The sequence below is a fragment of the Pantherophis guttatus genome, chromosome 4 (assembly GCF_059756535.1).
Source record: "Pantherophis guttatus breed Tessera chromosome 4, ASM5975653v1, whole genome shotgun sequence".
Taxonomy (NCBI): Eukaryota; Metazoa; Chordata; class Lepidosauria; order Squamata; family Colubridae; genus Pantherophis; species Pantherophis guttatus.
In genome coordinates this window covers 56,333,382-56,357,006 of record NC_142066.1, presented here as the reverse complement: position 1 = coordinate 56,357,006, position 23,625 = coordinate 56,333,382, and the positions used below count along the sequence as shown (strand labels likewise).

The 23,625-nt window shown below is 38.1% G+C and overlaps 1 protein-coding gene across 4 annotated transcripts; it reads left to right on the top strand.

The window, feature by feature from the left end:
- The first annotated feature begins 5,033 nt into the window (after positions 1 to 5,033).
- Positions 5,034 to 23,625, top strand: ACBD4 (acyl-CoA binding domain containing 4). 4 transcript variants are annotated; one of them, XM_034416010.2, is made up of 11 exons: positions 5,034 to 5,177; positions 8,698 to 8,785; positions 9,531 to 9,651; positions 10,723 to 10,807; positions 12,280 to 12,400; positions 13,997 to 14,098; positions 15,561 to 15,661; positions 17,270 to 17,345; positions 20,170 to 20,387; positions 22,352 to 22,405; positions 22,822 to 23,625. In XM_034416010.2, the coding sequence occupies exons 2-11, from the start codon at positions 8,704 to 8,706 to the stop codon at positions 22,930 to 22,932; spliced, it is 1,071 nt and encodes a 356-aa protein (XP_034271901.1). In that variant the 5' UTR covers positions 5,034 to 5,177; positions 8,698 to 8,703; the 3' UTR covers positions 22,933 to 23,625. The 4 variants fall into 4 exon arrangements, with proteins under 4 accessions (XP_034271901.1, XP_034271902.1, XP_034271900.1 ...); XM_034416009.3 differs by having other exon boundaries at positions 5,045 to 5,296; XM_034416011.3 differs by lacking the exons at positions 15,561 to 15,661; positions 17,270 to 17,345.

Genomic DNA, 23,625 nt, shown 5'->3' with positions numbered 1-23,625 from the left:
CCTATGGCACGCGTGCCGGAAGTGGCACACAGAGCCATCTCTCTGGGCACATGAGCCATTGTCCATTGCTCTTCTGATTTCTGGCACACGCATGCACACCACTAGCTAGTCTTCACGTGCACGTGTGCTAGAAACTGGAAGACCAGGTGGAAGATCATCTTCCCGGCATGTGCATGCGTACCGGGCAGCTGCTCTTCCAGTTTCCAACACGTGCATGTGCATGCACCTGTTCCCGTTTTGGCACTCAGTGCCGAAAAGGTTCGCCAATACTACCCTGATACATCTATACCAATATAGCAGTGGTGGAATTCAATTTTTTTTACTACCGGTTCTGTGGGCATGGCTTGGTGGGCATGGTGTGGCTTGGTGGGTGTGGCAGGGGAAGGATACTGCAAAATCTCCATTCCCACCCCACTCCTTAGGGAAGGATATTGCAAAATCTCCATTCCCACCCCACTCTGGGGCCAGCCAAAGGTGGTATTTGCTGGTTCTCCAAACTACTCAAAATTTCCACTACTGATTCTCCATAACCTGTCAGAACCTGCTGAATTTCACTCCTGCAACACAGGAGTATTTAAGAATATACCAAACTTTGCATTATTTCTTCACACAATATGACATATATATAAGATGCAATTCCAAATGTACAACACTGGATTTCAGAAAAGATTGAGAGGCACAAAATAAGACAGCTAGTATTATAGTTAATGAAAAGAGCAAAAGAGAATTTGCTTTTTTGTCTTCTTTGACTGTATAGGTCATGCCACTGCCACAATAAGAAGCATAATATGACAATATGTGCCAGAACATCTGTACAATAGACAATAAGTTATTGAATGGATAAACAAAAGTGTTTCACAATAGGAAAGGAAATGAGACAACAATCCATACAGTATTGTCAATATTGCCTCTGTATTTAAGTACTATGGTGAATATATTACATGGCAGGATATGAAGAAATTAGAAAGGAATAGAATAGAATTTTTTATTGGCCAAGTATGATTGGACACACAAGGAATTTGTCTTGGTACATATGCTCTCAGTGTACATAAAAGAAAAAATACGTTCATCAAGAATCATAAGGTACAACACTTAATGATAGTCATAGGGTACAAATAAGCAATCAGGAAACAATATCAATATAAATCGTTAGGATACAAGCAACAAAGTTACAGTCATACAGTCATAAATGGGAGGAGATGGGTGATAGGAACAATGAGAAGATTAATAGTAATGCAGATTTAGTAAATAGTTTGACTGTGTTGAGGGAATTATTTGTTTAGCAGAGTGATGGCGTTCGCGAAAAAACTGTCCTTGTGTCTAGTTGTTCTGGTGTACAGTGCTCTGTAGCGTCGTTTTGAGGGTAGGAGTTGAAACAGTTTATGTCCAGAATGCGAGGTGTCCGTAAATATTTTCACAGCCCTCTTTTTGACTCGTGCAAAAAGTGGAAGGCAGGTTGGTAGCAATTGTTTTTTCTGCAGTTCTAAATAACCTCTGAAGTCTGTGTGTGTCTTGTTGGGTTGCAGAACCAAACCAGACAGTTATTATATCAATTATATCAATTTAAAGTCCGAAGTCACCCAGTACATTTTTTTTAATTATAACTGTATCCAATTAATACTTGTTCAACACCATTTATTTTTAACCAATTTTTTTTTTAAATATGTTGGCTGGCGTTTCCCACAAAACAGTACCACACCCCTTATTTATTTATTTTTCTGACTATTTATTTGCACTTAATGTGAAATAATAGATTTATATTTTAATTATTTGCCTGTGGAGGTAGTCATGAAAATTGTTATAGTTTTCTGAGAAACATTCCAATAGCATCTCACATGCACGAGTCTTTAGAAAAATATTATTTAGATTGCATAAATATTTGTTTTTATACAGTAAAAAAAATAGAGGTTGAAGAGGTCTTGAAGAGATTGTATCATCTGCATACTTCAAATTATTTATGGTTCTTCCCACGATCTTTACTCCAATATCAGATAGTTCCAGATCTAATTTCTGGAACTGTCTGTTTCTTCAACATACAGATTGAGCAAAAAAGGTGATAAAATATATCCCTGTGTAGCTCCTTCAGTGATTCTGAATCAATCTGTGTCACCATAAAGTGTTCTCACTGTTGCCTCCTGATCAGTGTACAATGATGGGATGAGTCTGATCAAGTGGGTTGGGACACCAAGATCATGTAAAGCCGCCAAGTCTATGGTATTCTACACAGTCAAAAGCTTTTCTGTAATCATTCTCTGGCCTCTGTTTAACAATTTTTAACAGAATCTTGCTTGCATGAGAAATCAGTGCAATAATGCGATCATTGGAGAAGTTTTTGCCATTGACTTCCTTTATTAATGGGATAAAAAAGATCTTTTCCAGGCTGGGGCCCTTGAAATGTAGTCCATATCTCTTGACACAGGGCAGTGATAGCAATAGCAATAGCACTTAGACTTATATACCACTTTACAACCCTCTCTAGTGGTTTACAGAGTTAGCATATTATTACCCCCAACAATCTTGGTCCTCATTTTACCCACCTCAGAAGGATGGAAGGCTGAGTCAACCTTGAGCCGGTGAGATTCGACCTGCCGAACAGCAGCTAGCAGCTAAAATAGCCTGCAGTACTGCACTCTAACCACTGCACCACTTCAGCTCTCTGATGATGTTAGCTGGCACTGGTCTTAATAAAGAGATGGCAGCTGGGCACTTTCTATTCTCACATATCTCACCACTGCCATCACCATTGCCTCCATGCTGAACTCCAGGCTGTTTGCATTCGGCAGTGGCAGTGGTGAGCAGGGCAAGCAGTGGGGAGGAGGTGGCAGGTGGGAGCTTCCCTTGGAGGAGGTGAAAATGGGAAGACCCCAACTACCACCTATTCCCTCACCACCACTACCATCAAACGGTCCAAACTCTAAATGGCCCGGAGCTCAGCATAGAAGCAACAGCAGTGGGGGGAAATGTGAGAATGGGATTTGGGGGGGATAATACCTTTTTTCACTTTGCACAGTTTGAGCTTCATTTTAGCCACCAATAGCTGATGGTCTGAGCTACAATCAACACCAGGAAAGTGTCTTAACTGAATCTTTCCAGTGTTCTTGGCATAAAATATTATATATCTGATTTCAATATTGTCCATTTGGTGCTGTCCATGTGTTTAAACTTCGCTTGCGTTGTATAAATGATGTGTTCATTAGGCTGAGATGATTTTCCTGACAGTTGCACTAGTTTCATTTTGTTCAAACTTGTCTACTATTCTTGAAACTTCTCCTTGGTCTACCTTTGCATTGAAATCGCCCATAATATATATTTTAAAAATCCTTTTTTGTTATTTGCTTGAGAGCACATTGAAGCTCATTATAAAAATGTTCTATTTCATCATCATCTGATTCTACAGTTGGGGCGTAGATTTGTAGTATGTTGATGTTGAGAGGCTTGCTTTGAATTTGGACAGGTATTATGCTATCACTGTATGCTTTGTGAACATATTTAGCCACTTGTTGCTTATGCAGAATGAAACTCCTTTTCATCTGATATTGTTTCCATAATAATAAACCATACAATTGTGTGATTTGAATTCTTCACTGCCTGTCCAGTGTAACTCACTGATGCAAGGATGTCTATGTTAGCTCAAATCATTTCTCTTTTTACAATTTTGAGTTACCCGAGGGACATGTTTCTAACTTTCCATGTTCCAATTTGATATAACTTTGTGTAGTGTAGGCAATCTCTTTTGTCATGACCACCATCAGTTGCTGGGCTTCCCAAAGGTTTTCCTCCAACAACTTCGTAAAAACCCTGACTACTACTAACCCTTGCTCTTTTCCAGTAGATTGAGGGCTACCATCCAAGAAGGTCTGCTGTTGGTTGTCCACATCTGAGTCATGTTGAGTTATTGACATAAAGTGTTCTGGTGATTTTTTTTTACAGGATAATTCACCATTGCTTTCCCTAACCCTCCCCCCACCCCCATTTATCCAGGCTTGGATACGGTTGATTAATCATATGGTCACATATGGTTGATTAATCAATCATATGTCTGGGTTAATAAAAGATGAAAAGTCATTTTAAATCATTTTAAAAACTAAAATACAATCAGTTAAAACATAAAAATGTTTTTTAAAAACTGACACTGAGAAGTCCATGGGTTTCTGTTCCATAATTTCTATGCTGTATCTTCAAAGGTAATAAAATCAGAGCCAATACAGTGCAGTTTCTGAGCAACAGCTCAGAGTCTTTCTCTTGATTTTGTAAGGGATCCTTTTAAGTATCCCCATTGAGTCTCTTGCCCAGTTACTAATACAGTTACTACGCAGTTAAAATATTTAATACAGCTGCCATTGCTAGGTTGCAAACTATGGATGGTGGAAAAAGGATACAGAACACTAGCCCTTCTCTGCCATTTAGTAGTGTTCTGAAATTTTGCAGCCATGATAAGGTGGCCCCAAAGTTCAATTGTTTCTATTTTATCTGACATAATATACAAATATATTTGCTTGGAATTCAGCATAAATTCACAATAATATATCCAACTTGGTAACACTTCCACCCTGCTTTTTTTTGCTAAGAATGAAAAGAAACCAATACTTTTCATTCAAATGAATAAATAAGATGAATAGTGATTCCATGTGATTTTTATACTCTCTTGCTGTGACTTTCAGGCTCTTCTGATAAGTTTTTTCAACTCACATTGACAAGTGCTGAAGAAACTCGGTACACCTTTATCTTACAAGTAATTCACGAGGTTGGCAATTATATAGTTTACAAGAAACATTCAGGAAACCACATCTGCATGTGTGCATTTCGAATGAACCCAAGAACTGACTCATTAAACGGAGAAAAACAAGCTCTTTCCCAGGAGGAGGCGCTGGCAGGCACATTTTACAGGTAAAGTTATAGAGGTGCGAAACAAAACTCACGGCGAGTCACAAGATAATAAACAGAGGTCTGTAGCATCAAGACGGCTGCTTCTATTGATTGGCCGAGATGAGAGGCGTAACCTTCTCGGCTGTGCAATGATTTGCTGAATCTCGTTTCACCGCGATACGGGCGATTATGGGCGGGACTCAGAAGGTCAAAATTGAAACAGCTGCTGTTGCAATGATCAAGAAGTTGACAAACGCGATGTGCAGGCACAGAGGGAACTGAGCACACCAATTTGTGCAACCGAGTACGAGGTAGGGCTGGTGAAGGGATATCCGTGACATAATTGTTGAAAGGAAAAAAGGAGATGGTCGCTGAGCAGCGGATTTAAGTTCCCAGGCGGACATTAGATGCCGGAGATATAGTCCTTGCGGTAAGCCGATGTCCTTTCGGCAATAATCTTTGCGGCAGGCCAAGAAAGACGGAAGTAAAGACCCGAGCTTCCACGTTGACCCAGAAACAAAGAAATCATGAAACGCAGTTGCAAAACGGGGTTGCAGGCCTACCGGTGCACAAGGATCAGGCGAGAGCGGTGGAAATTTGTGATCAGAATTCACATAGGAATGGTTAGGTTTTAAAATGCAGAGGCATCATCTGAAATTATCAGAGGAATGGTAAACTTTGCTGAATAAATTGGCATTTGGGAGGAATGGGAATAGGAAATCAGATCGTTGTTTTGGAATGGGTGGGGAGGCAGCGCTTATGATTGCTACAGATGTTCATCTGAGTTAGGTAAGAAGCATTTCAGCCAGCATTGTATGAGGAGGTTGGGAATGTCTTACAAGAGAAAGATGGAAGAGGACGTCAAAGTTAATACCTGAAGCACTGGAGCATGGGTTGCATCGATAAGGCAAACAAGGGGCATCATCTTAGCTCTGAAAACAGAAATCATGTCATGTGATTGTAGTGCTTGCCATAGAATATGACTGAATGTAATACTCCATTGGCACTGTCTGAGTGATATAGTTGAGGAAATGGCATCTCTTGGCATCAATGGAGTAGGTACTCCTAATATAAACATCAGGATTACCTGCAGAAAAATTTATGGCAGACAATAGCTCTTTAGCAATGTGATTAAATATTAGATTCAGTAAATGACAGGCTGTGTCCCATTGCCAGTGGCTGGGGGATGTGAAACAAGCTATCATACACCTGCCCCTTTTGTTTGTTTTTCAGCTGGTTTTGGTTGGTCAATTAGAGAAACACAGTCTGGGACTTGAAAGGGTTTTGATCTGATCTGGGAAGTTCTTATTTTTCTAAATGCTGGCTTCCAGTATTTAGAGTCTCCACCTATACTCCATCCTAGATTTCCCATGTCAAAGCCTAACACATTTGTCACGTTGTATTGTATGCAGGGGTGAAATCCAACAGGTTCTGGAGAACCAGTAGCGGAAATGTTGAGTAGTTCGGAGAACCGGCAAATACCACCTCTGGCCGGCCCCAAAGTGGGGTGGGAATGGAGATTTTGCAATATCCTTCCCCCAGGAGTGGGGAGGGAATGGGGATTTTGCAGTATCCTTCTGCCACGCCCACCAAGTCATGCCCACAGAAACGGTAGTAAAAAATTTGGATTTCACCACTGATTATATGTGATGGGATAAGAGGATTCTGGTGGGAGCAGAAGCTCACAGTGGGTCATTTACATGCAATTCCTCTAAAGCAATGTTTTTTAAACCTTGGCAATGATAGGAAATGTGGATTTCAAGTGGCTGGGAAATTCTGGTAGTTGAAGTCCACACATCTTAATGTTGGCAAGTTTTGAGAAAAGCTAAAACATTGTGAAACTGGCTATGGTCATCTTCATTCTTTCAGTCTTTGAAAACTTAGGCCAAGCAGGAAACAACATGGGCCAACCAGTCCTTCAACCAATAGAAGAGTGCATAAGTTTCATTCCTTCAATGTTGTACTTGCTCAGGAGCAATACTACCCAGACTAATAGAATAAATAAAAGTTAGGAAAAACTGGCTGTCACCATCCACCCTATTTGTTTTCAAGATTGAATATAGTCTTAGATTTGTTTGTTTTTGCAAAAAAAAAAATCTGAACTCTGGATACTACAGTTAATTTTCAATTTATAACAGTTCATTTTAGTGATTGTTCAAAGTTACAACGATGCTGAAAAAAGTGACTGATTATTGCTTTTCACCCTTACGACTGTTATAGCTGGTCACGTGATCAAAATTCAGACGATTGGCAACATTCATATTTATGACAATTCTGGTGTCCCAGAGTTATTTGATCACCTTTTTCGACCTTCTGATAAACAAAGTCAATGGAAAGCCAGTCTCACTTAACAGTCATGTTACTAATTTAACTGCAGTAATTCACTTAACAACTGTGCCAAGAAAGGTCATAAAAGGCAAAATTCACTTAACAATTGTCTCACTTTAGCAGCAGAAATGTTGGGCTCCATTTTGATCATAAATCAAGGACTATCTGTAAAGCAAAGCTACTTGGCTGCCAAGACCTAATTATTTTTGTTTTTGAATTTCAACTGAAAGTTATTATGATAATGGTATGACACTAGTTTTGCATCCCTGCCTGCCTGGGCATGCTTCCCAAAAACTTTATTTGTTGATTGCAGTGCAAAGTCTTGAAACTGATTAGATAAGAGTTGCTCTTAAGGCTGACAGGGAAAATAAGTTCTAAGTTCAGATGCGGCAATGAAGCAAAGTGAAGCTAAAATTCCATCAGTGAAACAACTGATTCTCAAGCCCTGCAAAGCTCCACAGATTATGAAACTGGAGCTTTGTTCACCTAAGCCAGAAGGAAATGTGCCTGGTTGCTTTTGAGTATGGGGTCAGGGCTCAATCAGAGAAAGTGGCACATGGGGAAGATTCTTAAGAGAATCTCTCCCTGCCTAAGATCTAGAATGTCTCACAGTAAGATAAGCATTTTGGAATTAGGTGTTTCCAGATGTGATTTTTCTGCAACTATCACTCCACATTGGTCACAGAATTTAATAGTGTGGAGGCTTGTTTTCCTTTAACCTTCCAGAGTTTACTTCGCACTTTAAAAAAAAACTTTTTCTGTAATGGCAGAAAATACGATAAGGAGGGAAAGATAGAATAGCTGCACATATCTTTGACTGCTTATGTTAGGAACCCACTATCTGAAATCATCATTAGGAGTAAGAGATTAAATTGCAGCTCAATCAAAAATTTGGAAGTTAATTTGGCCATATATCTATGGACATTTACCTCTTCTATATAACTATGATTTTATGGACTAACTTTATTTATTTATTTATTTATTTTATTAAATTTCTATACCGCCCTTCTCCCGAAGGACTCAGGGCAGTGAACAGCCAGAGGATAAAACACAGAGATACAAAATTTAAAATAGATTAAAACAAATTAAATAATTTAGGCTGAATTTTAAAATACCTCATAATTAAACAGATTAAAATTTGTGTTTAAAATTTAAAATTTAAATTTAAAAAAAGGAGAAGATTTAGGCCAGGCCAATTTATCTTATAAATATTCTTTGTAAACACATTTTTCTTTATAAATATTGATTATTCATTTTAACTAACAAAGTTAATTAATAATAAACAGGAACTTGGGGCAAGCACAGCTCTCTAACAGGATCTTGCTGTAACTCATAAGTCATTGACTTATGAATTACAGGAGAAATTCATTGGAAGAAAAATCCTTCTTTCTAACACTTCTTTCTACCACTCATCTTCTTTTTACCACTTCACTCATCTCTATACCCTTTTCCCCTGGAGTCTGCACACTCCAAATTTCAACCTCTTTTTAAAAATCTGACTAGGTATCAATGGGGTTGAAGACAGAAGAAGCGAATTGCCAGACACAGTTTGAAGCAGCTGTCCAGGTCATTCAAGGTTTGCCCAGGAATGGTAAGAATCCCTTTGGGGATCCTCTCAGGTTACTTAGCTCACCTATAAGGGCTGACACCAAATGCAAAAGTCGTCAGGCTTCTCTGAACAGCCATAAAGAATAAGAAGCCAGATTTCTAAATTCAGAAAAGAAGTTAAACTTGTTATTTTCCCCAATTTGAGCAGTATGTCTTGATGTAGAATTCTACAGTTTTTTTTCATTCTTTGCATATAGCACTCAATTTGGCAGAGGCCTGGTAGAAGAATTTAAACAATAATGATTATTGGTTAATATTCAAAAGGAGCAACTGCATAGCAACCTCTGTTTTAGCTTAAGTGACTAGGCTGAAAACCACTGGATTTATGTATTTATATATTGATACCTATTGCCTCCTTATTAAATGCCCTAAAGAAAAAAATTATGTGAACTTAGATTCAATTGTTTTATTTATACTATAGCTGGAGACAGATTGGTGTCAGGCACAAGCAACCAGAATAACTGATGGATAGATCCAATATATATTTTATTGTTCCTCTATTACAAAAATCTCGCCAGACTGTTACTTTTCCTTGGGAATGAGCAGGTATAGACCTAATAGGTTTGACCTCAGATGTTTCTTCCCCCAAATAGACTTTACATTGGAATGACTCTTGACCCTCCCCTTCAGCCAGTAGTTCCACCACAATTGGGAACCTTAAAAATGAAACCCTGCCATCAAATACCCCTTTCCATGTAGGATCCTAAACATGTTCTCCATTTCCTCAGGTTCCTATCGCCCTTCGTATGAAGAAATGCTACGTTTTTATGGTTACTACAAGCAAGCAACAATGGGTCAATGCCAGATCCCAAGGCCAGGATTTTGGGATCCTATTGGCAGATATAAATGGTAAGAAAGCCAGTGACAAATTCTCCCAGTTCCTAATGAAGCATTGTCTTTCTGAGGTTTGTTTTGAACTAAGAGATTTTGTTAGAATCCAGCCTCTGATGTTATTTCAATTCTAGAGCAGGCACAATATCTGCGAACTAATGGACATACATAATATTACCCAATTAATTACCCAATTAATATTGTTCAATTGCACTGGATACTAGTCCAGTACAAAACTGCTACTTTTGATCTAAAAAGTCCCATAGATTTGGAGAGTGAAAAAGTTGATGTGCTGTTTATATCAGCCTAATTAAACTAATTGCAGCAAAGTGCTTTTGTCCTGTTTTGTTTCGCCCTCTGTAAAGGAATTAGAATTATGATAACAAGAAACAGGGCTTTCTTTGCAGCTGTCTATTTGGAACAGCATTATCTACAGAACAGGACAAAATAGGTGGGGATGACATCACCCCAAAAGTCCCATCCCTTTGACATTGGCACATATACAAAAAGTGGGACTTTATTCCCAAGGTGCAACTGTCATCTTGTCTATTTTGACACTGCCTCCCTCCTGAACACCACTGATTTTGACTACAGACTAGAAGAACTACAAGGGTTTTTTGGGAATTTCTCATATAAATTCTATAATTCTGTTATTTTTATCATTGTCACTTGCTATTTTTTAACTGAATTGGATCTAGGATTAATTATTCTTGATGAAGATCTATTATTAATCTAAATTATTTCAATGTCAATGGAGTTACCTCAATTAGAACTGCATGCAGAGCCAATCTATTTTTAAAAATTTATATTTGTTTTAAATAGTGTCCTCTGCTTGAAATGTTCAAACTGGACTGTAAATATTTTAAAGTATTCATGAAATTGAAATAGAGAATATGATTCATAGCATACACAAATTGATGACCAGTCATCCCTGAGTGATTATCCGTAGTGCTCACACATAAGAAATCATTAAGAAAGAACCATTATGAGAGATTCTGAATTTCAGACTAGTTCAATCTCTGGCAGGTTTTTTTTTTTTTTTTAATAAAGCTCTTGCCCAAGATAAGAGATATTTTGGGGTTTTGGCAGGGATGCCTGGAAAAGCTTGGGAAAGATGACTAAAGAGGAAGCCATGGCTGCTTATATTATGGAAATGAAGAAGGCAGCCCAGAAGGTAAATGGTGCAAAATATTAATGCCGGTTGGTAGGGCTTTGGATGAGGTGGTTGTGGGAACTCCTTAAAGTGAGGAGTGTCACTGTAAGTAGGTTGCTAAATGATGCAAAGGAGAGAAGACAAGAAAGAAACAACAGGAAATTCAGCTTGAATTTATGTTTAAGGACTTAAAATTTATACAACTAAGTTTATATGATATATTTTATTTGGTAATGCTCTAACTATATACTAACTACAAACATGCTAATTATTATAATAGCTATTACCCTGTTTCCCCGAAAATAAGACCTATTCTGCAAATAAGCCCTAGCATGCTATTCTATGTGCTCCTAATATAAGCCCTACCCCAAAATAAGCGCTACTTACAGTAAGAGTCTGTTCAGCCGCCTGCCCACCATTCCATCTGGTTGCTTGCAGTGCTACAGCTAGGAGGCAAGGCAGGGGGAGGGGAAGCTGCCCCACATGCCCCGCACTGGCTTACATCATGGCCTTCACAGCCAGGCCATCCACGCCCGACATCTGCCTCATGGCGGCAACACCGACAGCCATGTGCAGCAGGAGCCTATCTGGCCGCCAGCCCACTTCTGCTTGCTTGTGTTTTCAATGCAGCAGGTGTAATGGTGCCACGACCTCAAGGCGAGGCAGATGTTGGGGCGTGGGTGGCCTGGCTGAAGGGGCCCTGAAGTAAGCCAGTGCAGGTCCCATGGGGTAGCTCCCCCCCGCCTCACAGCAGCAGCACTGGTGTGCCACATGACCTCCTGCCCCACCACAAGCAAGCAGACGTAGTGGGCCTCCCATACATGGGGGAAAAAATAAGACACCCCCCCCCCCGGAAAATAAGCCCTGGTGCTTATTTTGGGCCCCAGAAGAAAACAAGACCCTGTCTTATTCTCGGGGAAACACGGGTACATACTAATATTTACATGCTTAATTGGAAAGTATTAACGGAATCCAAGTTTGGAGATTTGTACTGCAGGCAGATTTATTCATAATTTGACCACTTTCACTCCTCTGCCCTCCACTCTGCTTCAAGCTTCTGATCTTCATATATATAGTAAAAGATGTGGAACAACTGCAAAAAAATATATAGTCCTATATGAATGTCATTCTGACTTCGCATTCAAGACTTAGAAAAATCCATTGCTTCTTTTTCCCTACTTCAAAGATAAGTCTTCTGGCCAATTTAGTGAAATATAACTAATTCTAAAAATATTTAAATGGAAAACAAGTAGGGAGAGAACTTCCCAGGTAGGTACCCATCTATGAGCTGGTATGCCTTTATTGAGTGTGAGTAGAGATCCTGCTATTCTTCTTTTATGAAAATCAAGAAGGCATCTCAGGAGCCTCCCAGTAGGTCAGGTCTTGCTTTCTTTGTTTCAACAATGCCATCACTGCAACTGCTTCCATATCTCTCATGGGGACCCAGGGAATGGTGTTGTACCACCTGGGATCACTTCTAGACTTTCTGGCAGGTCATCAACACTATGCCGATGGACAAAGCTTCAGAGGATATGTTTTCATACTTTGAACCCCTCTATGAAGTGATCCATGATATGCCCAGACCACCTGAATCCTTCTTCAAGAAAAAATCAGGTATGCTTGTGGGTAGCAAAAGCAGGTTGAGAGGGAGGCATTTGGGATACTTTCAGCAGCAGTTGTGATTAGATATATACTCTTTACAATTCAAGATCCACAACCTAAACTTAAAAGTAATCTTGCTTTCTCCCTCCTTCTTGGCTCCTTGACTTCTCCTGTGTGAAGTCACTTTGCTGGTGCTTCCATGCAATTTAGTGTGCATAGTATTTTCTTCTTGGGAATTAAAGATCTTGATAGACACGTTTGGTTATGGAATATTGGTCCTCTAGGCCAGGGAGTTTCAACTAGATGAGATTTTTTCATGTTGTCTCCCAAGCCCTAATCTTAGATACTTTGACCTATCTCCAAATTGCTCAAGTAGCTCATCAGTTTGGAGTGGCGCAATCAAACCTGTTTTGACCTGTTTGGGACTTTGGCACAGGAAGCAGCCCTCAAAAGATCTACAGAACAGCTTGGGATCAGTTGACTTAAAAGGAAATTTGGCCTGTCCCCAACTCTTAACCTCTTCCTGCAGTGATGAGCAAAAGCCACTCAATAGCTGGGTTTATAACACACTTTGCAGGTTAGTTAAAGACCTAGCAGGTATTCAATCAAAACATATAATGTTACATTTGGTTAGGATTAACTGTGGTTAATATTTTGTAGCTGAACAATAATACAAATCAAGCTTGTTTGACTTATGATTCAGTGTATTGTGTGAACCCAGAAAAGTAGTTGTTAATCCGATTTTTAAAAAGTTGTGTGAATATAGCCAATGGTGACTTCCCTAATGTATAGTTCAAGCTAAAATAGGATGAGTAATTCATGGCTCACTGTGCAACACTGCAGACTGGTTTTGGAATAAATTAGGAAAAGGGAGTTCTATGCATGCTAACCTCAGCTCCTGAATGAAAAGTGTAATAGGAGTCTCCAACCATCTTTTAGGAACTTTCTTTTCCAAGTATTAAAGAACACATGAAAAGATCTTTACAGCCAAGATGCTGTTTCTGCCCAAATTGTTCTATACTGCGAAAGTAATTAAAGAGCTCTTTGTTTGTTCTGTTCTGTGACTACTCCCCTCTCTGCTAATCATCCATTTTAAATCATGAGCTTGACTTGGAATTCCAGAAACCTGGAAACAGTCATGCCCAGCTTGGATATTATTTGCCTTGTGGCCATTAACTTCAATAAATAATACTCTCTGTGCTTAAATTAAATTAAAGCATGGTATGAAGCAAGGCTATGCAAATCATTTGGCAAGAACTGGATTGGTTCCTCAAAGCTTCCAGGGCATCATATATGATCAAAGACTTGGCACAAGTGTGTTGAGGCTGTCTTAAAGTTTCTGGGCATGTGTGCTTAGATTTGAAATCCATCCTTGCCGAGGTCCCTAAAAGCAGTCATGTCAACCTTTTAAGGAGCTGGAGAGCTTATTGGCTTTGAAGTACAGATCCAGCAAAGCACTTCATTGAATCATTTATACAGACCTAATAACAAAACTACACCTAATCCCAAATCTAACCCTAATACTAAATATGTAGTACTGATAGGGGAAAATTAATACACCCCAGACTTTTAATTATCAACATTGAAAAACATTCTATTCTTTTGCAGTTAAACCAGACTCAGAGACTGTGTCTTTGCAAAACAGTTCATTAGATGGACTTGCTGAAATCTGTCCAAATCCACAAGTATATGAAGAGTGGAAGCAAGCAGGCAAGTGCATCTCATAAAATGCTATAATGGGGCGATGTATGTACCCTGTGTATATTACACGTATTCCCAGTAGATAATGTGTGTTCCTTTCACTTTATATTGAATAATGCAGTCATTTTTACTGTAGGATTATTGAGTGAAGCTACTCCATGTCAAGGCAGAGGTCAGATTTTACCTTTACTGCAAGCATTCACCCCTGTGAGGAAATTATATTTGTATAATTGGAAGAGCTGGTAGCCTGTTTCTTACTCCTTATGAATTCACTCATTAAGAACTAAGTGTGTAGTGAGAGGGTGAAATTACTTCCTTCTTCAAAAGATGTCTTTTAAAATAACCGATGCTGTCATTGTGATCGAACATTGGATCTCTGGATAGAACTTTCAGGTTTTCTTCAGAGAAGCCATAACAATGTATGATTTCATTTTATGCAAAGCCAAATCTTGTTGACATTTCTATTTGAGCAAGAGATATCTGATTTGAAGAAGATGGCTCTTTCCTTCTTCCTCCTCATCCTTCCGCTTTCTAAAAACTAATGTCATAACTTAGAAATCAGCCTATTGGCTTATTGACGCCCAGCTTGATTATTAGATCTTAATATGCTGTACATAATCTAAGTAATTGGATCAAATCAGACCACTCTGCATTATTTTCCTTCTCTTTGTAAATCAGATAAGGTACCTATGCAAGTCAGATTTATTTTCTTTATAAAATGTATACCCACTGCAATTACCAGACTCTCATGGATCTGACATTTTGCAAAGCCAATTTAAATAATATGCCCACAAAAACAGTTTTAAACACTTAAAACTTTAATTTTTAATTTTTCTATTTTTGTAAAAAAATATCAAAATGCATGAACAATGTGGCATCCGGATGTCATACATTCTAATACAAATAAAATTAATAAAATTGTTCATAATTATTACGTTCTGTCAACTTATATATTTCTAATAATAATACACATTTATATTAGGCTATAGTCCATCACTATTCAATTATTCCATTTTTTATTATTACTTTTATTATTATAAAGTGTATACACTAATATTCCCCCTTCTCTTATTTCTATCACTTATTCTAGCTTTTAATCATGTCACATTTTATTTTAAAAAACCCTTTTCTGTCTATCCTTTCTAACTTCTAGTCATGTCACCTATCTAAAAAAAGAAAAGAAAAGAGAGAGGAAGGAAAAAGCAAATCATAATAGCAAAAAAAAAAAAAAAAAAAGGATCACCCATCCATCATCTCTGTCTTGCCTCTAAACACTTAAAACTTTAGTAAGGTACTAAAGCCTCCCTTATTGGACCTAATTTATGGGGAAAGACATAACACCCGACATCTGGATTTTCAGATTTTGTAAGATACAATCACTTGCACATGTATTCACAACCATACATATCTGCTCTGGTTTTTTCTTATTCTACTTTATTATTTTTATTCGGAGCCATTTTTTCTCTTGCAGGACCTGGCCTTGGCAACAAAGCTATAAAGAGCAGCCATGTGACAAATGATTCTGAGAATGAGGTGTTCTGTGATAGCCTAGAACAGGTGGAACCTCATCAGGTGATGAAATGATACAAGGAATGGAAATGAAAAGAGAAGGAGGAGGCTTAGCCTAAAAACTCTGCCTTTAAACACAGCCAAATGGCCTATGCTAAAATGCTGTCATCCAGTACACAAGTTGCTAGAAAAGTATGTCATTGTAAATTGTCTTGTCCTTAATGTTGGTCAGTATTCTGCTTCAGCAGCAAAGGTAGTGGTTGGTAGTTGGTGGTATTCTGGATGTTTGAATGTAAAGCCATTTTTTTAAAAAAGCACTTGGTGGATTATTCTGTTTTGTTTCCCCTCCCACCAAGTATTCTCATGAGATGGGCAACTGTATAAATTTGATAAATAAATAAGTAAACAGCTCAGGCACAGAGATGGTCCATGCTGCTTGTCAATTCATCTGTTTCTAAACACAGGTCTAGCACTTTTCTGAAAGAGTGCTAAACCCATGTCAAAAATAACCCAGCTGCCAAATTACAGGAAGGAGCCATCAATAATAAGCAAACTCCATCTCAGATACTGCTGCCATCAAGTGGCCATGGCCAGCAGCACCTAGAAGTGGCCTATTCAGTGTGTAAAATGGCACTACCACAACACCAAAATTATCTTTTGCCAGAAGGAGTCAGTAAACGTATAATGCTTCACTTGTTGAAGCATTATTGACAGAACCCAACTCATTCCTAGTTTAACCACTCTGCAGCACAGAACTAGTGTTCTGACAAGCCTTAGCTTAAAAAAACAAGTCTATCCCTCTTCCAGAAGAATATTAAATTTGTGTTTATAAACTTGTACGTACCAGGAATCTCTGTAAGACTTTACAAGTGCTTCAGAGAACCCCCCAGCAGGCATTACATGGGCAAAGGCCTCTGTGTGTCCAGACCCTCCTGCAGCCCAAGCAAGAATGGCTTTGAAGGATAATGCCCAGGGGCAGGAAGGAAGTGGATATACCTCCATGAACCTAAAGAAGGCAGTAGAAACTGTGTAGATCCCACTCCTGACTGCACCAGTAATCACATCATTAATGGATCATATCCACAGCGAAAACTCTGTAAGCAAAAGAGGAAAAAATATTTTAAAACTGGAACAATTAAAGGCAGCTTTAAGTTGTTGGGGTAGAGGAAATAAAGATTATGAAGACACAGCATAAAAATGGTCACTGAGTCAGGGCTGAAGCACAGTTAGGAAACCATGAGGAAGAGTCTTCTGACCCTAACACTGACAAATTTAATTGTTTAGGGAGGTTGCAAGATAACAATAGGGAGATAAAAAGGCATCTCATGTTTGGCTTTTAGTGTTCTGTCATAAAAAAAACTGAGTTACAAGCCCCCCCCCCCCCCCAGCATTGCTAAGGAGGGCCAATTGTCCCACTTGAACATTTGGCCTCTCAGGCCCCCTACTCCAGATACAGTAGCTCTAGGATTACATTATGACTTTCCTGTCCACAGAATAACATTTGTAATCCCTTAAGGCATTTTGTATGGTTTCCATCAGAAAATTAGGTAATTTCCTAACAATTAATCTTCATTTAAATTTGAATTTGGAGAGGGGAACACTGTAGTAAATAAAGTGGCAAAAAAACCTGATTCTCTAGAAGTCTAGTTTTTACTTTTTCTTTCTCCATAGGCCAGAAGGCTATCAGCCAAACAAAGCATTCCCTTGAGCAACCCTCCCAGGAATCAAGCTACAGAGAAAACAGGATGTAAGTTTTAGAGTATCCTTAGCTGGAGAAGGAAGATAAATAGAAGGAACACATAATCTTTTGCTTCAGAAAGAAAGCAGAGACAGGTCTAGGACATGCCTATAGGTGTTGTGGCTCATTTGGCAACAAAATCCTGTGTTTCACCCACGAGTGCAAACAGGTCTGAAAAAGAATTAATTCGCTTTTATTCTGAAGTAATAAAGGCAAAGGTATAATGTATACGTTTGGCAGAGAACGTATGTTTTTACTACTAAAAGGACATCCACAATATTTTTTTGTTTTTTGATTGCCTCCAATATCTCCCATGCTGTTATCTCATTATTTAATAAATTTTTAACTTCCTCTGAGATTCTGGGCAATTCTGTTTTTTGTAGGTATTGCATTACATTCTTCTATCTTCTCCTTATCCTCGTATAGGTTTCTTAAAAACTCATACACTACCTTCCTCTTTGTCTCATTTTGATAAATTAACTCTCCTTCTTCATTATGTAATTTACTAACCTGGTTCTTTTCTTTCCATTTTCTTAGTCTATAAGCCAACCATCTTCCTGGCTTATTTGCATTCTCAAAAAAAATATTTAATGCTTTTCATTTGTTGTGCCATATTTTCCTTTTCAATGATATTTAATTTGTGTTTAATTGTGTTAATTTTTTGTTTCAATTCCCGTTTATGGGTTCTTTTTGCAGCTCTTTTTCTAGTTTGCTAAGATCTTCCTCTAAATTTTTTTGCTGTTGTCTTTTTTATTTGTTGTCTTTGCCCATGTATGATATTGCGATACCCCTCATAAAAGCTTTTGCCATGTCCCACAGGTTCTGATTGTTCGTATCCTCTTTTTTATTACTTTGAAAAAACAAACTCATTTGATCATCCATCTTTAATTTAAATTCATTGTGATTCAAGATTGCTTTTTTTAGGGTCCACCTCCTTATCTTTTTTTTGCCCTTTCCATTTAATTTTAATGGGATTGTGATCTGCCCACGAATTTATGTCAATATTAACTTCCTCAATTCCCAGATTCAAATCTGTTGATGCCCAAATCATATCAATTCGAGACCAAGATTGATATCTATCTGAATAATAAGTATATTGTTTCTTATCCCCATTTCTTTCCCTCCAACAATCCTTTATGCTTAATTCTTCCACCATCTTGAAAAATGAATTAGATAATATCCTTCTAACACCTTTCTTTCGTTTGTCATTTCTATAGTCTAATTCTCTATCTACAATTGCATTGAAATCACCAATTATACACAAATTATCGCATTCTAGGTCTCTAATCATGTTATATATATATTCTGTTGTGTTTCCATTGTAGAAATAATCCTTGAGAGAAAAGATGAGAACAAAAAGTAAATAGGGTTAGGTATTGAGTTGGGCAGTCATAAAAGTAAGTTTTCAGAAGGAGTGAGGTACTAATGAGAGATATTATAGAATTCTGCCCAGTTATTTTATCAAGTACCGTATTTCAGCCAGAGCCAACCAGGAATATGACCAAAATCTATTATCCACTTCCATTTACACATTAATCAATGGAAAAAAGAGGGAAAGTATGCCAAGGCTAAGATCATTTGGAACTAGAATTGAATCTCACGAGCTGTATTAAAACATGATGAGAGCAGAGGTTGGAGATTGAATGAACCATTATGTGAAAGTCCTTTTCCATTCAGTATCCTTCCTATAGACAGATATATACAAGTTTTCCTTCCTGATTTGATGATTTACTACAAAGTTATTTATTTGAAAAATGTAGTGAAAATATGTCTTCCCAATCTGAGATCTTTTGTTTAAAGAAAGGGTGGGAAACATGCAACAATAATTCCATTCCAAAACTAAATTACTTACTCATCAGGGATTGATAATCTTATCCTATGTTCTTATTCAGTATCTTGTTGGACTCATCTGATTCTTGTAGCAATATCATCTTTCAATCTTGTCTTCCATAGATATGCTAGAACAATACCTTCCACAATTTTCAGTCAGCAGAACATTCAAAGCACCTAGACAATATCCAGTTAGGGACAGCATAGTAGAGAAATTACTACTCAAAACAGGCATGTTCTATACCAGCTTCCAAAATTTGTTCTAGGCCATTTGTAAACTGAACACCAGAACTGTGTAGCAGTCAGATACCCACCACTAGTCATTACCTCCTGGAAGAAATTTAGCATTGTTCAAGAAGCTGGAGATGGTGGTTTTCTGGAGCACAATGTACAAACCCTGAATATAGAGATCCTTCAGTGTGATTCGGCTGCCTTGTATAGCATATAGTTTAACTGATAATGCAGAGATATCCTTTCTTACCTTGGTTATGTTGGAGGATTCTCCTGATCAGCTCAAGTCTTGACCTTAAGGAAGATTAATTAGTGAGATTTAGCTGGTCACTATTCTTCCCTTCATTTTTTGTCACTCCCCTTACCTTGTTTTTATTGATTGCCCTGTTGTTTGATTATATTAAAACATTAGGGACTAGGAACAGTGTTCCTTTATTTTCATAGCTTCCAAACAAGGTTTGGCTCTGCTATTTTCAGTAGAATACATGAACTTGTCATTAGTTTTGATAAATTGGTACCCCTTATATTTAGGCTATCCACCCTTTATTGCAAGTGGAAAGAAGCTCAAGTAAGAGAGAGAGAGAGAGAGAGAGAGAGAGAAAGAAATGCTGCATTCAAATGAAACCATGTAAGTCCCTTAAATCTTATTCACCGCCTTCCCATCTAAATCTGACACACAAGGATAGATATGATATCCAGGCAGATTTAACTTGTGGGACACTTGTCGTTTAAAATAGCAAGGTCTCATTATCTTTTTTTTTTTTTGCTACAGCTTCAATGGATCTTTTGGGTTCATCTCATCTTGTACACCTGCAGACTGCCCCACCTGACATCAGCCAAAACCCTGAAGCCACCAGAGAGAGCCAGATAAATGTCTTGACCCAGAAGGACATGACCTTGCAGGTGATGAGCACCATTCAAGCTTTGCAGCAGGATATGAAAACAGTGATGGAAAGACTCAACAATTTGGAATCATGGGCAGCTTTGCAGGTATATTGCTTCCTCTAATAGCTGACTAGCATGTTGGTTTATAAAAGTACAAATCACTGCGAAGCTCAGAAAGCTCTAAAAGCAACATATGAAAAATGAATATGTGGGGGACAAGTTGCAAATCAAAAGTCTTGGAGTTCTTGCGTAGAGATTTTGAAAACTGCAGCTCTACAAGTTCAACCCTAACCCTAACCCTGTTTGATGGAAATGAGGAGATGTAGGGTAGGGATGGGTTCTAAATTTTTTTACTACCGGTTCTGTGGGCGTGGCTTATTTTGTGGGCGTGGCTTGGGGGGTAATGTGACTGGGTGGGTGTGGCCAACTTTTTTTTTTTAACTTTTAAGAGCATTTTTTTCTACAACCTTAAGAGGTTGCAGAAAAAATACTTTTAAAAGCCTCTGATGATCAGGCAACTGAGTTGGGATCGCCAGAGACTTTTAAAGCCTTTTTTTTTCCTACAACCTCCTCGGCCGAAGAGGTTGCAGGAAAAAAATGCTTTTAGAAGCCTCTGGCAGTCAGGCAACTCAGCTGAGATCGCCAGAGGCTTTTAAAAGCATTTTTCCCTACAATCTCCTCGGCCGAAGAGGATGCAGAAAAAAATGCTTTTAGAAGCCTCTGACAATCAGGCAACTCAGCTGGGATCGCCAGAGGCTTTAAAAGGCATTTTTTTTCCTACAACCTCTTCGGCCCGAAGAGGTTGTAGAAAAAATGCTTTTAAAAGTTTTTTTTAAAAAAAGCCTCTGATGAGGTGGGTGGGGTAAGCACGCGGCGACCGGGCCGGGGACTGGTTCGGGGGCGTGGCCAGGCAATGTTATTACCGGTTCTCCGAACTACTACAAATTTTTAATACCGGATCTTGTGCATTGGTGTGAACCGGGACAACCCACCACTGATATAGGGTGAAGAGAGGGAGGGGAGTAACAAAAGGAAGTGTGGGGAGAACAAGAGGGAAAATTTCAGAATTACCATTTTAGAACTGTAAGCATGGAGTACTCTGTATCAAATTCTTTATAAACTAATTCAGCCTTAAAAGAGCAATAGGGTGCTATCGTGCTGAAGGACTGCCCATATTGCATTAGTTTATTAGGATAAAATCCTAAACTACAGTAGAATCAAAATGCAAATAGAAGATCCTAATTTTCTTCTAGTACTGTAGTGCATTTTTTCACATGCTGGAACTCTTCATATCTTCATCAGTACAAGCAGTACACTGCTTGTGTATTAAGATCTTTAGAAAAGAATCTGATATGCATCAAAGCTGTATCTATTTCTCTGGAGGAACGTGGGCAAGACCCTTTTAGCTGGCTGCATTAGGGTCTCTGAATTCACTTTCCAGGCAGCTTTTTCAAGCTGATTTGTATAGGGCCACAGTGGTTTAGCTGTGGCTGCTGAATTCTGCTTTGTAGTATTATTCTGTTTTGTTCTCAATATACTTCTAAATCCTCATCTTAGGTCCCAACGCCATTGAATTTATCTTTATTTCTTTCTGTCATACCTAGCCTCCACCTTCTAGGTTTTACTGATGTTTCTGTACTATTATGAACATTGTTATTTTATAACCCTACTGACTACCTGGATAAGTTGATAATTGTCTGATTTCACACTAATTGACAGTGGCAAAATCTGTTAAGAGAAGAAAGCAAGTGTTTCCGTAAAAAACAAAAAAACAAAATATGGTATATTTAAAACAAATACAAAAAACAAAAAGGCATCTGCCTTAACTCACATTTTTATATAAATGGATATAGGCAAGAGTTGTAAAAGTACATACAATTGCCAAGGATTCGGATTTTAAAAACATTGTTAAAAATTTACATGTATCTCTCATTTCCCATCCATGTATAAAGTTACCCCCAATTATTCTGATATCTGAAATACACTTTCAACAAAATTGCTTAGAAAATAGAATGAGATGGGAGTAATGTTCTAGTTGTCCCAACCATCTTGATTTTTCTGTCTTTCAGCACCATACATCCATGTTGAAACCTTGCCTTCCATCCAAAGTACCTGATGCAAAGGTATGGGGACTCATGATGGGAAATTTTCCAAATGCATTGATACAAGCAGCTATTTAGACGGTATTAGATAATTGGCTGCTAATTCTGAGAGGAGTGCAGCCTTAAATGAGAAATATAGACCGCAATAGTAGTAAAGCACAAGACTCCTCTAAGCTTATGTCAAAATGTTTTCTATTAGTATTAACATATTTACTCCTCCCCTTCCACACCATCAATCTCCATTAAGCAGTAAGAATATTTGATTAATGAATAAAACTTCAAAAGTGGTTACTTTCACTTATTGATCATTTTTATCTGAATCTTAATCTGAGAAATATTAAATGGATTGGAAAAAGCAGATCTTCTTTGTTTGGAAGGTTGACAAGCACTTCCAATTTTTTTTTCAGTCTCTTATTATTATTTTTTTTATCTCATAGGAACTGCGAAGTTGGCCTGTACATCTGTCTCCTCATACCTGGTTTTTCTTGCTGGCTTGGCCTTTTGTTGTCCAGTGGCTAGTTTGTTACTTCCAGAGACAGAAGCGATGAATTCCTTATTGTCGTTTAATAATAGCAAGGGAGAAAAACTTCCTGGAAATGCCTCGAAAGTTGGGATTGAACTTCAAACATTAGACCCCTACCAACATTTACCGTGCTTTTTCATATTTATCAATCTATCTTGCTACAATCCTGTGGTTCAGAGTAGAAGATATTTAAACTAAATGTAAAACAAAGATAAAGGTGAGCGCAAAGGAAAATTTAAGTACAGAGTCCTTATTCAGTCAGGATGAAGAAAGGTGCAAAAGGAAAATGATGCTTTGACAACATATATCCTGATAAGCCAATGGACTTTAACTTTGTGGTGGTTTTCTAAAAAAGGAACCTTTAACTCTGCTTTGATTCTGAAATTGAATGGCTGGGGAATGCTAAACAAACTTTTAACTACCCTGTTTCCCCCAAAATAAGACCCTGTCTTTTTTTTTTTTTTGAACCCTGAAATAAGCGTTTGGCCTTATTGCCATGCGCTTAAAAGTCCAATTGGGCTTATTATCAGGGGATGTCTTATTTTGGGGGAAACAGGGTAATCCAGGAAAGGAACATTTCTGTTACCAGCTCCCCAATATGTAAGGAGAAACGAATATGGCAATGTCTTTTTTTTGTTCCAGACAAAAAATCATTACAGCTTAAAACCATTACAGCTGTGAAAAATAGTTTCATGCTAAATAAAGAATCTGCAGTCTT